Below are 15,786 nucleotides of genomic sequence, written 5' to 3'. Positions count from 1 at the left end.
ATTGTTGAACACTATACACACAGTAGTAGCACAAACCTGACACAGAAAACATCTTACTGTAGGACAAGAAAAATTAGTAGTATAAATTAAGCGTTCTGTTAACTCGTCCAGACCTTGATCAGAGAGAGAGAGAGAGAGAGAGAGAGAGAGAGAGAGAGAGAGAGAATATATGCTTTGAGAGTTAAGTTCTATTTGTTATTATCAAAGAGAAAGAATAGACGCTTTGTCGCATCTTCTAATCCATATGCTAACCATTGAATCTCTGATGGTTCATAAGCGAAATTATCGTCGTTTGATTCGAAACAGCACTAACTTGATTAATAAGTCCATGGCTAATGCTGAGAACAGTAAGCAAGCATAAAGACATACAAAGGACGGTAACTTGTCGTGGTACTGAAGTTCACGGACTTATCTAACAACTGTAAGCAAAGGAAGACGAGAGGGCTTCTCCCATCAAGTTATGTTACCGAGCGTGCGCTGGCAGAAAGGAGCGCTCGTAGCCGACATAAGCAGAGTGACGTGTAGGTTCTGTTTTGGCCTGCAAGGACTCTCAGCACCGTTCTTTTTTCAAAAGTCATAAGTATGCTGGCTGGTTTGATGCGGCCCGCCACGAATTCCTCTTCTCTGCCAACCATTTCATTTCATAGTAGAAATTGCAACTTACGTCGCCAGTTGTTTGCTGGATGTATTCCAACCTTTCTTCCTCTACCGCTTTTATCCTCTACAGCTCGCTCTAATACCAAGGAAGTTATTCCCTGAGGTCGTAACAAATGTCCCTTCTCTTCGTCAGTGTTTTTCGTAAAATCCTTTCCTCACCGATTCTGCGGAAAACCTCCTCATTCTTAATTTTTATCAATCTCCTAATTTTGAATAATCTTCTGTAGCATGACATCTCAAATGCTTTTATTCTCCTCTGTTCCGGTTTCCCCACAGTTTATGTTGCATTACCATATAATGCTGTGCTCCAAAAGGACATTCTCAGAAATTTCTTCCACAAATTAAGGCCGATGTTCGATACTAGTAGATTTCTCTTGGTCAGGAATGCCCTTTTTGTCAGTGCTAGTCTGCCTTTTATGTCCTCCTTGCGCCGTCCATCATGGGTTATCTTGTTACCTAGGTAGCAGAATTTCTTAACTTCGTTTACTTCGTGATTCCCAATTCTGACGTTAATTTTCTCGCTGTTCATATGTCTGCTACTTTTCGTTACTTTCGTCTTTCTTCGATTTACTCTCAATCCCTATTCTGTACTCATCAGATTGTTATTCCCTTCAACCGATCCTGTAATTATTCTTCACTTTGACTGAGGTTAGCAATGTCATCAGGGAATCTTCTCATTGGTATCCTTGACTTTTAATCACACTCTTGAATCTTTTTTTTTCTTTCTGTCAACGCTTTTTCTATGAATAGACTTGTAAACAGGGGGGATAGACTACATTCCTGTCTTACAGCCTTTTAATACGAGTGCTTTGTCCTTGGTCTTTCAGTTTTATTGTTCACTCTTGGTTCTTATACATCTTGCACATTACCCGTCTTTCCTTATACCTTACGCCTAATTTCGAACAGCTCGTACCATTTCACATTGTCGAATACTTTTTGCTGGTCTACAAATTACATGAAGGGGTCTTGAGTTTTCTTCAGTCTAGCTTCCATTATCAACCGTAACGTCAGAAATGCTTTCCTGGCGACTTTACTCTTCCTAAAGCCAAACTGATCGTCGTTAAACAGATCCTCAGTTTTATTTCCCATTCTTCTGTGTATTATTCTTGTCAGAAACTTGGATGCATCAACGATCAAACTTGTTTGTGCGCTAATTCTCGCACTTGTTAGCTCTTGGTGATTTTCGGAATACTGTGGAAGATTTTCTTCGAAAGTTTGAAGATACATCACCACTCTCATAAATTCTACACGTCAACGGGAATGGTCGCTTTGTGCCCACTTCCCCAAATGATCTTAGTGATTTCGTCAGATTGTAATCTATACCTTCTTCCTCATTTGACCTTGAGTCGTCCAAAGCTCTTTTAAATCCTGATTCTAATACTAGATCTCTTGTCTCTTTCTTGTCGACTCCTGTTTCTTCTTCCATCACGTCATCAGACAAGTCGCCCCGCTCAAGGAGGCATTTAGTATTCACTTTCCACCTATTCGCTCTCTCCTCTGCATTTAGTAGTGGAATTTCTAGTGCACTCTTAATGTTACCTCCGTTACTTTTAATTTCACCGCAGTCTGTTTTGACTTTTCTGTATGCTGCGTCAGTCCTTCTGACAATCATTTGTTTTCCGATTTCGTCACAATTTCGCCTTAGCTTCTCTCCACTTCGTATTTAATTTTTTCCTAACAGATTTCCTGAACTTCTATGCACGTTTTTGTACTTCTTTCTTTCGTCGACTAACTGAAGTATTTCTTCTGGTATCCACAGTTTCTTTACAGTTACAATCCTGGTACCTACGTTTTTCGTTCCAACTTCTGTGGTAGCCCTTCTTAGGGGTTTCATTCCTCTTCAACTTAACTGTCTGCTGAACTACTCATTACAACCGTGTGTATAGCCTCAGAGAACTTCAAGTGTACCTCTTCACTCCTTAGTACTTACCCCATTTCTGTGCGCATTGATTATTCCTGACTAAACTTCAGCCTACTCTCCATCATTACTAAATTGTGATCTAAGTCTATGACTGCCTCTAAGTATGCTTTAGAATGTAGTATGTGATTTCGGAGTCTCTGCCTGAACATGCTGTAATCTAACTGCAATCTTCCCATATCTCACGGCCTTTCCCAAGTTACCTCTTCATTTTACGATTCTTGAACAGTGAATTCACTGAGGTTTATTGCAGAACTCAGTCTTTCTCCTGTCTGGTTCCTACTACTAAGCCCATATTCTCCTGAAGCTCTTTCCTCTACTCCCAACCCAACATGACTGTTAGATTTTAATCTCCTTCTTACTGAATTACCCGTTCCTTGTTCTCATTTGCTCACTCTACCTCTGTTAGTGACATCGACATCTTTACCTGGACTATTTGACTATTTTTTTTGTGTTGGTTTGCTGTCGCTTCTGGTGACAGAAACCTATCAATGTTCACAGTAACAGTAACTCAGACACGGCCCTACCTACCTATTCACAACGAACCCTACTCCCGTCATACCATTTTCTGCTGGCGTTGATATTACTCTATATTTGTCTGATCAGATATCCTAATATTCTTTTCATTTACTTCACTGACCCCCGCTCTATTTAGATAGAGCCTTGGCATTCCACTTTTTAGATTTTCTATCTTCTTTACCACGTTTAAACTTAGGACATTCCACTCCCCGACTTGAAGAACTTTACCGTTTTGTTGGTTATTCAACCTTTTCTCATGGTCACCTCCTCCTTGGCAGTGCCCTCGCGGAGACTAGAGTGGAATCTTTTGCTATGGAGAGATCATCATAACACTTTTTTCAGTTACAGACCACTTGAACTGTGGATACACATAACTTATCTTCGCTACGGTTGTTTCCATTACCTTCTTCATACTCACGCCTTTGATCACTGCTGATTTTTCCGCCTTTTAGAGGCGGTGTCTTACCCCAAGAACAAGAGTGTCTTGAACCTCAGTCCGTTCCTATCCCGTGTTTGTCAAAGCCGTTGGCAGAGCGAGAGTGATTTCGTACACCATCTTATACCATCACACCCTGCCCTGACATAGCTTCTTACATATGAAACTGCTACTTCTGACTCTCAAAAATCACGCTGGGCGTACCTGCTAGAGTAGCAAAGTCGGAAAACCAGCGACTCCACAGTATGAGTCAAGAACTTACACTCTAAAACTCCAATTGGCTTTTTAACTACTACCGATGCTGAGAAAAAGACTAATGAGCGTAATGACGGCTCCGTCAACGGGCCACAGTAGAAGTGGACTCGTCCATGTGAAAGAATTATGGCTACAGTTGACGTCTGTTTACCTTTCATTGGATTGATGACTCTGCTATCGATACAGCGACGTCAGGCTGTGTCCTACTTGTTCCTGTCTTTCGCCTCAAGCAAAGTTCCACAACGAAGGTTTCAAGTTTAGAGCTAAGAGTATTTAAGATTTCAATGAAATAAAAGTAAGTAGTTCAAGAAACCAATTATGAACGCTGTGTTTCCCGTTAGTTGACAAAAAAGTTCCTCACTAATGCGTTACATAGTTACTGACCACGATCAGTTGATGTCTTTGAAGTTATTGCCCTTTCCTTCTTGACTGGGAGATATACTGCAATAAATTGCTACAGCTTCATGAATAGGACTCTTCCATGGACAAGCCGGTTTCCCTTGTGTTTCTGGCCGGAGTGTCCCAACGTGACAGCTGTAGTTTCGCCCATGGTGGTTGCTGATAATAACGTGTTGGACCAAGCTGTCGGTTGCCAAGACTTTGGCAGCCCTCTGATGCGTCAGCCATCGACCCGCTCGCCTCAGAAAGGGCAGCTACCTTTGTCAACAACTAGCTGCGTCTCTCCAACAGTCCTTTGAGTAACAGAGACGGAAATGTTGTTCCCTCCAACCCTTCCCACCCTACGGAACGCTCTCACTTGCTACTTTTTTCGGCCTCCTGTTTTTTAGTATGTTTTACGTTCGCTTGACTCCAAAAATAATTTGCATTTCGTATTTACAAATTTAGATTAGTCTCTTACCCTTCCTCTACGCGTCAGTATCAAATTTAACGTTATAGGTACTCCTTACTTTAGAAACATGCTATCTGAAACACCTTCACTACCTTTCCCTACCAATGACAGGTTTCTTGCTTGTTGAGAGACCACCCCTCCAACCTTTCCTGGTTCCTGTGAAATATGTCACAGCAACCAAGGCGTATTGTTTGGTCCCTTATTGCACAAATTTACTAAATTTTTGCAAATCATTAGTTTTTGACACAAAACATAACTGTTACAGTTAGGCATAATTGTCAGCAAGTCGAAAAAGTTGATCAAGGTGCACGGCTTGATTAAAGGAACTGAAAATTGTACATTCTTTCATGTACCTTGGGTCAGCCATCTACGACAATGGAAGTGAAGATGACTAAGAAGACAGACCACGGTAGGGCGAATGGCTGCGAAGAAGCTCACCAAGCTCTAGCAGAACACATTGATGGCGGACAGCACAATGTTCTGACGTGTTTAAGCACTCGTCTTTTCTATCTTTTTTACCCTTAAGGCCCGAGACAAGCAGCGTATTGATGCAGCTGAGCTTCGGCGCTAGCGCAGGTGTTCGCGCATTTAATGAAATGAAAGAAGAACTGAGTGTGTCAGCTATTAATTCATTACTTCCAGGTGGTTTTCTTTTCGTGATAACCAGAAAATTCTTCAGTTCTTTGTCCAAATAGTGAGAGCAGTTGGAGAAAATCTAGAGAAAATATTCATGGAAGGAAAGATAGAGAGCACTAGACTGAGGGGGCGAGCAGCGAGCACATGGATGGATCAAGTCAAGAAGATCTCCAAAGTATTTCTTCAGCAGGCTGTAAGAAGAGCTGGTAACTGTCTAGTGTGGACATACATACAATTAGCATATGACTGACGATGATTTATTATTTGTTGTGTTACCTGCCCTTCTGCATATTACCATTTTTCTGTTCTGATAATTTGCTCTAATTACTTTAATTAGTTCCGTACTTTACGGTTCATGGCCACGTTTTTTTAGAAGTTCAACAGAAGCTGAATAACTCTTTACACACACAAAAGCTGTAATGTGTGCAACAAAATAAGTAACTACCAAACCATCGTAAGTAACAATTTGCTCACGAAAAAGACAGTAACATATTCGTACGAGAGGCGTTCAATAATTAAAGCAACACGTTTTTTCTCTGTCAATATTGGTTGAAAAAATGCGGAACTTGTTGTGGGATACCGTGGAATATTCACACTCCGGCCCGTTTAGTTTCATGAAGTTCCTGTAGGTGGCGGTGTTATACGTATCCTTCAACACGGCGTCTGTAACGGAGATGCGTTGCAAGCAAAGAGCTGTCACTGAGTTTCTATTGGCGGAAAAACAAAGCATCGCAGTTATTCATAGGCGCTTGCAGGGTATCTACGGAGACCTGGCACGAACAAAAACACGGTAAGTCGTTGGGCGAGGCGTCTGTCATCATGGCAACAAAGACCCATAAATCTGTCACGTCTCCCGCGTGCCGGCCATCCGCTCACAGCTGACTCCTACAGTGTTGGCACGTGTGCACACTCTCATTCGAGGTATCACAATCAGACACCACATTGCTCAACTGGACGTTTCTGTTGGTGTTGCCCACATCCTCGTCCACCGGCTGAGGTACTCAAAGCTGTGTGGCCGCTGGGTTTCTCGTCGCCTACCAGAAGACCATAAACAGTAACGAGGGAAAATCTGTGCGGAATTGCACTCCGCCAGGAGCAGTATGTGAGTGATAAGAAGTTATTGATGCAGTAAGACGTTAGCTACATCATCGACCGGCGGAGTGGTACATTGCAGGCATAAAGGCCCTCCCAGTAAGGTGGCGTAAGACAGTCGCATTGAACGGAGATTGTGTTGAAAAATAAGGTTTTGTAGCCAAAAGAGTGGGGTAAAATATGGTGTATTGGGATCCTGAATAAAATCAACCTTTTTTTCAGCAAAAAAGGTTTGCTTTTCTTGTTGAAGGCCCTCGTAGTAAATCTGTAAGGAACTATAAATCACACACCCTCCCCGTCATTACAACCGGTTTCATAGTTTTATATAAAAATAAAACACTGATAACCATGAAATGCCGGCCGGGATGGCAGAGCGGTTCTAGGCACTACAGTTTGGAACCGCGCGACCGTTACGTTCGCAGGTTCGAATCCTGCCTCGGGCATGGATGTGTGTGATGTCCTTAGGTTAGTTAGGTTTAAGTAGTTCTAAGTTCTAGGGGACTGATGACCTCAGATGTTAAATCCCATAGTGCTCAGAGCCATTTTTGAACCATGAAACGCACACACCCATTCAACCATAACAAGAACAATGACATAACAACGGCACTAAAAAGAAAACGTAAGGTAGATGAAGCCACCACAACACAAACAAAATTGGATTCATCAAATAATGCACAAAGAGAATAAATACACGCTTTTAAAAACGCAATGGTGAAAAGAATGGAGTATAATTGTGGAATGTGATCGCAAGTCAATCAAGGATATGTCAACCGTACTTAGTTCCACCGCAGCGCGTAAGTGAAAAAAAAAAATCGTATATAGAACGTAAAATTGGGTAAAACTGGGAGTTATTTTTACACCGTTAAGTTGTTTTAACTTCAAGTTAGACAAAAAGTGTAAATCGTAAAGAAATTCAAAATAATTTTGTTGTTTATGAGGCATATTAGTACAGTAACAAACAAATAATATATTAAAGGCCACTGAAGAGCTTTGGAAACAAAAGACGCGAAATGCGTCTGGCAACTAAACAGCCAACCTTTAATTTAGTGTCGTTGGAAGAATTTATCCCGTAAGGAGGAAGCACTTTATTGAACTTTGGGAGAAAAAATATTTAACTATATTTTTAAATAAAGAATGTTTGACGGAATCTTGGGCACGCCGTAGTACGATAAATTAAGAATGAGTTTAATTTGGGCTGTAATTAAATAAATTTCAGTTTTATAGTAACATGATCGTTGCCACTAGTCTGATCTTCACATATACCTGATACCTCAAATCACTGGGTGGGGTGGTGATATTCTTAAGACTGTGTTTTGCTGTCGTCAATTGTCCAGTCAAACCAGAGCAGCATTCACGAAGTGTCATCCTCAGTAGCTTGCAGCAGAATATATTTACAGGAACTGACCTTCTGTCCTCACACTATCCGAAAGAACCTGACAGGTTATGTGTCAGGTACATCGGAAGATAAGGCTAGTAGTATCAAAATAGATCTTCTTAAAATAACATTGAAGATCATTTAACTGCAGCCTGAGACAAATTATTCCACGCTTTCTAAAGTAAATAACATTTACCTACCACCCAAACCCAATAAATTAGGTTTGTGCAGGTTTCTTATTAAATACGTAATAAATAAATTAGTCTGTTGATTACTGTTTAATTCTAACGTTTTTTTTAAATAACTGTTTTGGCCTAGGCCAACATACAACGTAAGTTCCGTAAATGAAACTTGAAATGAGGAAAAACTGGAAGAGACATCTGCAACACGGAGCTGTACAGAGAAGTTTAAAATATGAGTAAACCGACGAAATATGAAAGTAGGAAGAGAAGAAAGGTAAAAAGTATGTACAAGGTTCTGATCAGGAGAATCGACAGGCCATTTGGCCATTTGTTAAATCATCCACGATTAATGAATTTGGCTCTCAAAGATGCTATTTAGGACAAGTAATAATATAATCTATGAGAAGGAGGAGGCGATTTGTGTTTAACAACTCGTCGACAACGAGGTCATTAGAGATGGAGAACAAGATCGAAATAGGGAAGGGTGGGGAAAGAAATAGGCAGTGCCCTTCCAAAGGAACCATCCTGGCATTTGCCTGAAGCTATTTAAGGAAGTCACGGGGAACCTAAATCAGGATGATTAGACACAGGTTTGAACCGCCATCTTCCCGAATGAGAGTCTAGTTGATAACCACTGCGCCACCTAGCTCGGTATTGTGTGAGAGAAATGATCGATGGCAACATGCGTAATACAGACCAGAATGGTGTTTTCATTCTACCGAGGAATGTTCGCTGGTATGAAACTTCATATCAGATTGAAGCTGTGTGCCGGCCCGAGACTCGAACTCGGGACCTTTTCTTTTCGGGGTCAAGTGTTTTACCGACTTTTGTGTGGACGGACGTCATATGACACCCGTTCGGTTCATCGTTGATTCCTTTAATAAGTTTTTATTTACTTGTTTATTTATTTATTACAGAGGGAAGCCAGCCCTCTGACTGACTACGCTGAACTACTGTGCCGGTTCCAATTGAGTTACCCAAGCACGACCCACGACGTCCGCGGCTTGTGGTCTAGTGGCTAGCGTCGCTTCCCCTGGGTCATGGGTTCCCAAGTTCGATTCCCCGCCGGGTTGGGGATTTACTCTGCCATGGGGACTGGCTGTTTGTGTTGTCCTCATCATTTCATCGTCATAATAATCATCATTAGTGACAGTGGCTATATTGGATTGTGTAAGAAATTGGACTGCGAAAAAGTTGGGACTTCGTATGGGTGCTGATGGCCGCGCAGTTGAGCGACCCATGAACGAAACATCATCATGATCAACGACTCATGATCCAACTTCGTCGCTTTACTTCCGCCAGTACCTCGCCGCCCACCTTCCAAATTTTACAGAGGTTGTCCTGCGTATCTTGCTGGACTAGCACTTCTGGAAGGAAGTATACTGCGACTTAGCCACAGCCTTGGTGATGTTGCAGGAATGAAAATTCTTTGGTAGCTCGATCGGTAAAGCACTTGTCCATGAAGTTCCAGTCGCGATCCGGCACACAGTTTTAATCTGCCAGGAAGGTTTGTAAAATAGTTGACAAGACTCGCACAATATACGGCAAGGATCATGAATGATAAGTTAATCGGAAAAAAAAGTGGAAAGATTGTGGCGTACATTTTATTATCAGCACCATCTTTGATAGTGAAATGGGTTGCTGCTATACTTCACTTCAGACTCGAAAATGGAGAGCATGAGGCAGAATTACTGGTGACCTGTCCATTTTTTCGTTGCATAGAGATGGTAACCTCGAAGGCGCCCTCAGTGCTACAGCAGAGGAGTGGGCTGTACGCTAGCACCAAATTGCAACGGCACCTCCCTGCCGTCCAACAATCACCAACAGTCATCCATATTAAACAGCCACCGTACACACGGTAAGCAGTGTTAGCGGCCTCTTCCTGCTGATGACAACTGGCCCAGAGTCGGTCTTACCTCGTAGACGGGCGGCTCGGTGAAGGGGAAGGGGAACCAGACGGGCGCGGGCAGGCCCTCCTTGATGCGGCACTCGATGGTCTGGCAGGCGGCCACCTTGGTGGCGGGCATCGTCAGCCAGCACGCGTTCACCACCGCACCCATGCCCACGTGAACGCACGTCAGCAACACGCTCTGGCGCGCGCACGCCGCGTACACCGCTTCTTTCTCCTGTCTGTAGGCTTCTCCGAATTCCTGGAAAAATTCACAGCATGAAATAAATTGTGTCCCACTACGATATTTGGCATTCCTCAGGGCCCCATACTATGACCACTTTGTTCCTTTGTACATTATTCATATAGTGTAAAGTGTGCTTCACACATGGTTGGAAAGCATTTGGCAGTATCCGTCAATGAGAACAACAGATTGCACTGCTGATGGAGCTCCGCTCTACTGGCCTACACCGAGAGTGGCACTCCTGGCAACAGAAACAACCTATTTAGGATTACATGGAGCCAAATAGGCTAACATATGCATAATATATTCCGACAAAGGACTCTTCAATATGCCACTGACTATTTGTAAATTATTGAGTTATTGCTTGCCATTTGCCAGCAGTTAAGCCTGGACCTAACTCTATGTAACATACTGGTGTAATTGCTTTTATGTCTGTATTCAAATAAATGAGCCATAGCACTATGTCAAAATTCATGAGGCTGTATGAATCCATAGTCGAGCAAGATGGATGTGACCAACAAGGATGTCCAACAGCAACAAATGGCTCTGCTGCGACAGCAGATTACTACGCAGCAGAAGCGGCACCATGAACAAGTGGTCTTGCTACTTTAAGCCACAACTTCAACAGTTGGAAGCACTGGCAGCCACATTGTTCGTGCAGTTCCACCGTTCCAGTCATTTCAGATGAGATTAATAACTGGTCCGCATCGAGTACGATATCATTTCACTGCTTCCAAAGTAAACGACGCTGATCTTTAGAAATCATTCTTTTTATGTTGATCGTCTCAGCATGCTATGAGTCTCCCCACCACCCACCACCTCCAACTTTCCCTCATAGCCGAAACCTGTTCCCTCTTTTCGCTAGTGACTATTTGAGATGAGGCTTCACAAACAGGCTCAGATCGGCCTCCACACTGGCAGGTTCATACAGTTTCTCTAGGTCTGAACATGATGGTGAAGATGAAGGTTAGATACATCCCTTCTCAACGCTGGTATTTCAAGTATATATCGAAACGTTTCTTTTACGTGTGTTTGTGCGTGGTTTTTTTATGGGTATGATCTATTAAATTATTTTAACGTTTCATCTCGATGTCCCCTCTTATAGGTGATGACATGTCAGCCTTTTTAATTGAGTAAACACAGGCTCCAGAAGCTAGAAAGTGGACGGGGGCTACGGAACAAGCACCACTAACCAACAACGGTGCTCATAAATACCTGTCCTTATATATATATATATATATATATATATATATATATATATATATATATATATATGGTAGAAAGGCTCGGGATGTATGTCATGAATAACATTAAAAAAATGTAATTGATCATACCTATACAAACGATGCACAAATACACAGATAAAATTTTTTCGATGCTTACTTGAAATGAAGCCGGGATGCCAGAAGGTATGTATGTAATCTTCATCTTCATCACACACAAACACACACACACAAATATACACCACTAGCCATTAAAATTGCAACACCTCGAAGATGACTTGCTACAGATGCGAAATTTAACCGACAGGAAGAAGATGCTGTGATATGCAAATAATTAGCTTTTCAGAGCATTCACACAAGGTTGGCGCCGGTGGCGTCACCTACAACGTGTTGACATGAGGTAAGTTTCGGACCGATTTCTCATACACAAACAGCAGTTGACCGGCGTTGCCTGGTGAATGAGGTAAGTTTCAAACTGATTTCTCATACACAAACAGCAGTTGACCGGCGTTGCCTGGTGAAACGTTGTTGTGATGCCCCGTGTAAGGAGAAGAAATGCGTACCATCACGTTTCCGACTTTGGTAAAGGTCGGATTGTAGCCTATCATGATTGCGGTTTATCGTATCACGACATTGCTGCTCGCGTTGGTCGATATCCAATGACTGTTAGCAGAATATGGAATCGGTGGGTTCAGGAGGGTAATACGGAACGCCGTGCTGGATCCCAACGGCCTCATATCACTAGAATTCGAGATGACAGGCATCTTATCCGCATGGCTGTAACGGATCGTGCAGCCACGTCTCGATCACTGAGTCAACAGGTGGGGACGTTTGCAAGACAACAACCATCTGCACGAACAGTTAGACGACGTTTGCAGCAGCATGGACTATCAGCTCGGAGACCATGGCAGTGGGTACCCTTGACGCTGCATCACAGGCAGGAGCGCCTGCGAGGCTGTACACAACGACGAACCTGGGTGCACGAATGGCGAAACATCATTTTTTCGGATGAATCCCGGTTCTGTTTACAGCATCACGATGGTCGCATCAGTGTTTGGCGACATCGCTATGAACGCACATTGGAAGAGGGTATTCGTCATCGTCATACTGTCGTTTCACCCGGCGTGATGGTATGGGGTGCCATTGGTTACACATCTCGGTCACCTCTTGTTCGCATTGATGGCACTTTGAACAGTGGACGTTACATTTTAGATGGATCTACCCTTCATTCGATCCCTGCGGAATCCTATATTTCAGCAGGATAATGCACAATAGCATGTTGTAGGTCCTGTATCGTCGTTTCTGGATACAGAAAATGTTCCACTGCTGCCCTGGCCAGCACATTCTCCAGATCTCTCATCAACTGGAAACGTCTGGTTAATGGTGGCCGAGCAACTGGCTCGTCAGAATACGCCAGTCACTACTCTTGATGAACTGTGGTATCGCGTTGAAGCTACATGGGCAGCTGAAGCTACATGGACAGCTGTACCTGTACACGTCATCCAAGCTCTGTTAGACTCAATGCCCAGGCGTATCGAGGCCGTTATTACGGCCCGAGGTGGCTGTTCTGGGTACTGATTTCTCAGGATCTATGCACCCAAATTGCGTGAAAAGTAATCACATGTCAGTTCTAATATAATACATTTGTCCAATGAATACCCGTTTATCATCTGCATTTCTTCTCGGTGTGGCAGTTTTAATGGCCAGTAGTGTATGTGTTGCTGACATGATCAGGCTTGAGTTTAAAGTTTAGGCTAATTAATGTATAGACATTGCAAAGCGTTCGCTTCTGGTGCTGGATGAGTGAGGCATGCAGGACCTGCAGACCCCTGTTGATGTCGTGGACGAGTGTGTCTGCGAAGTGGCGCATGGTGACGAAGGCGACGGCCTTGAGGGCGGCCGCGAGGTAGGTGAAGATGACGCAGGCGTTCATGGTGACGCTGAGCATGTCCCCCCAGAAGTGGCGCGCCGCCATGCCCTGGGCCGCCACCAACGCCGCCAGCAGCGCCACCACGCCACCGGTGTAGGCGTGGTAGACGCGGCGCAGCGCCGGCCACCCGTCCGGCGCCCACGCGCTCACCGCCCGCAGCACGGCCAGCTGCAGGCGCAGCTCCACGCCCAGCTGCGGCCCCACTGCCTCTGCACACATCCCTCAATACACATTTCTATTGACAAGGAGACGGCACGACCTTGGGGTTAGGGATCTGTCCAAAATTTTGTGTGGTGGAAGAGGACCCCTGACTACTCAAATGGTTAAAATATTAGGACGCACTACCCGGAAAAGCCCGGGAAAAATCTATCCAAAGTTTCTTAGGTGCCTTACGAGTATACAGTGTTAATCTATTGCCGAGCCGCCATCCGGCGTAGATACTTAGGGCTCGGACTCTTACGCCATATATCTCGGGTTCGATTCCTCCTCTGGCACTTTTTTTTCTGTTTAGTTTTCTTTTGTTATTCCACCAATTATTCAGAAAGTTTCCCAAACCTACATTATCTTTATCATGTTAGTTACATTTCTGAATAAAAATTATTTTCTTTTTGGTCCAAAACACAATTCATGGCGGTGGGTTTTCCATGTTTCATTGTAAAGCATATGACTAGGAACGTATGGTTTTTAATCAGAATAACAAAGTCGATCGGGAAACATTCAATTTCTATAAATATAATAATTATAAACAAGAAAATAGCATCGCGAGAGATTTCTTCAGAAGATGTCGATGCAATTAAATTATTTTCCATCAACAGCTTTTCATAATATACCAGTGCGTCCTTCCATCATAATTTTGATAGATCACTATGAATGGATTCTTCAGGAATTTATTCTTCTATTCCAGACGAGCCAGAAACTTCTTCAGTCGACATGTTTAACCTCGGATCGGAATAACACGTTGAAATTGGAAACAGACACGTCTGTTCACGACGAAATCGAAAAACAAACTGCCATTTACTTCTCACGGCTCGCGCACGGTCCTACGCGCTGATGACCGTTATAATCCCAAGGGGACCCTTATACAAAGCCCCTTTAAACCTTGAAAGCCCATAAAACGAAATAGAACAACGAGCACTCATACTTTTCAGTGAATGAAAAACTATACGTTCTTGAGCTAAAATAATGTTTTAAAAATAATGGAGGTTTGAGAAAATTTTTGATTAATTGGTGGAATAACAAAAGAAAATGAAACAGAAGAAAAAGAAGTACCAGAGGAGGAATCGAACCCGAGACATATCGCGTAAGAGTCCGAGCCCTAACCATCTACGCCGGACTACTCATAAGGCAGCTAAGAAACTTTGGATCGATTTTTCTCGGAATTTTCCGGGTACATTCTAATTTTTTAACCACGTGAGGTGTTAGGGGTCCTCTTTCGCCACACAAAATTTCGAACAAATCCGCGACCCCACAGTCCCGCCGTCTCGTTGTGAGTCGTTTCCAACCACAACTGACAGTTTCTGTATCAGGCCATGAACAATATCTACAGGCTCATGGCTCCTATAACAAGACAGTACGGTGACTAAAATTCCAAGAAAGGACGGCGCCAGCAATGATCGGTAGACACAACAGGTTTCATAAAAGTGAGGTTTAGTACACTGACAATAAGTGTATGACTGATTCTTATCAATTCGCTGAATTTTATAAGAATGATGAGCAATTTTGAAGGGCTGTTGTGTTAAGATCAGTTTGGTATCTGAATAGGAAATGTACCACAGCATCAGTTCCAATGAGTAAAGAAAAATAAAGCTGCAAGAGTGTACAATAATTAGTCACGCCCAATCTGTTTATCGCTTCATATGGAATCGAATATGATAGGAACAATAAAGAATGGTATTAGTGGCCCAAAGCCTTCTACAGTCTGTAGGGGGTAGGCTACTGTCGACTATAGTAAGCAGTAATCAGTCGTACACATAACGCATCTCTCATTCTCTTGGAACATTTGGAGCTTTTTCTGGCAAGAGGCACTGTCAAGGCATAAAAGGTCTTAAAGACGTTAGTTGTCAGCGGGTACCAATTTACATCAATGAGGCAAGTTGAAAATTTGTGCCAGACTGGAATTCGAACCCAAGTCTTTAACTAACTATGCAGATGCACTAACCACTACGCCATCCACACACAGTGGTCACCACAACTGCACGGATTACTCTAACAAGCTTCCCATCACAACCAAATTCTCATCTTACACCACACACTACTGATGTAGTACACATGTTCATTAGCCTCAGAACTCCGATATCTGTAAGACTTAGAGCTTGCTGTTCACCAGCACTGAAGGCATCACTGGCTGTTACTGTCTTAATTATACATGTGGTGTCTCTTCTTTCGGCAGTCAATGATCCCTTCAGTGCAGGTGCACACCGATCTCCAACTATTACGGGAATCGGCGAGATGCCACGATTAATGAAGTTAATGAGCCAGGTTAATGAGCCGGGGCACTACATCAGTAGTGTATGGCATAAGTCGAGAATTTTGGTCTGAAAGGAGGCGGGCTAGGGTACTCTGTGCAGTTTAGTGATCACCG

At 43.2% G+C, this 15,786-nt stretch overlaps 1 protein-coding gene across 1 annotated transcript in view; it reads right to left on the bottom strand.

The window, feature by feature from the left end:
• LOC126267993 (odorant receptor Or2-like) overlaps nucleotides 1–15,786 on the bottom strand; it is a 62,330-nt gene that overhangs the window by 42,649 nt on the left and 3,895 nt on the right. Inside the window, exons 2-3 of the mRNA XM_049973356.1 lie at nucleotides 13,095–13,414; nucleotides 9,837–10,070 (exon numbers count right to left, since the gene is read on the bottom strand). Coding sequence (XP_049829313.1) covers nucleotides 9,837–10,070; nucleotides 13,095–13,414 — 554 coding nt within the window. The remainder of the gene's footprint in view (nucleotides 1–9,836; nucleotides 10,071–13,094; nucleotides 13,415–15,786) is intronic.

The sequence above is a fragment of the Schistocerca gregaria genome, chromosome 4 (assembly GCF_023897955.1).
Source record: "Schistocerca gregaria isolate iqSchGreg1 chromosome 4, iqSchGreg1.2, whole genome shotgun sequence".
NCBI classification, from domain to species: domain Eukaryota; kingdom Metazoa; phylum Arthropoda; class Insecta; order Orthoptera; family Acrididae; genus Schistocerca; species Schistocerca gregaria.
This window is presented reverse-complemented; position numbering and strand designations above follow the sequence as displayed.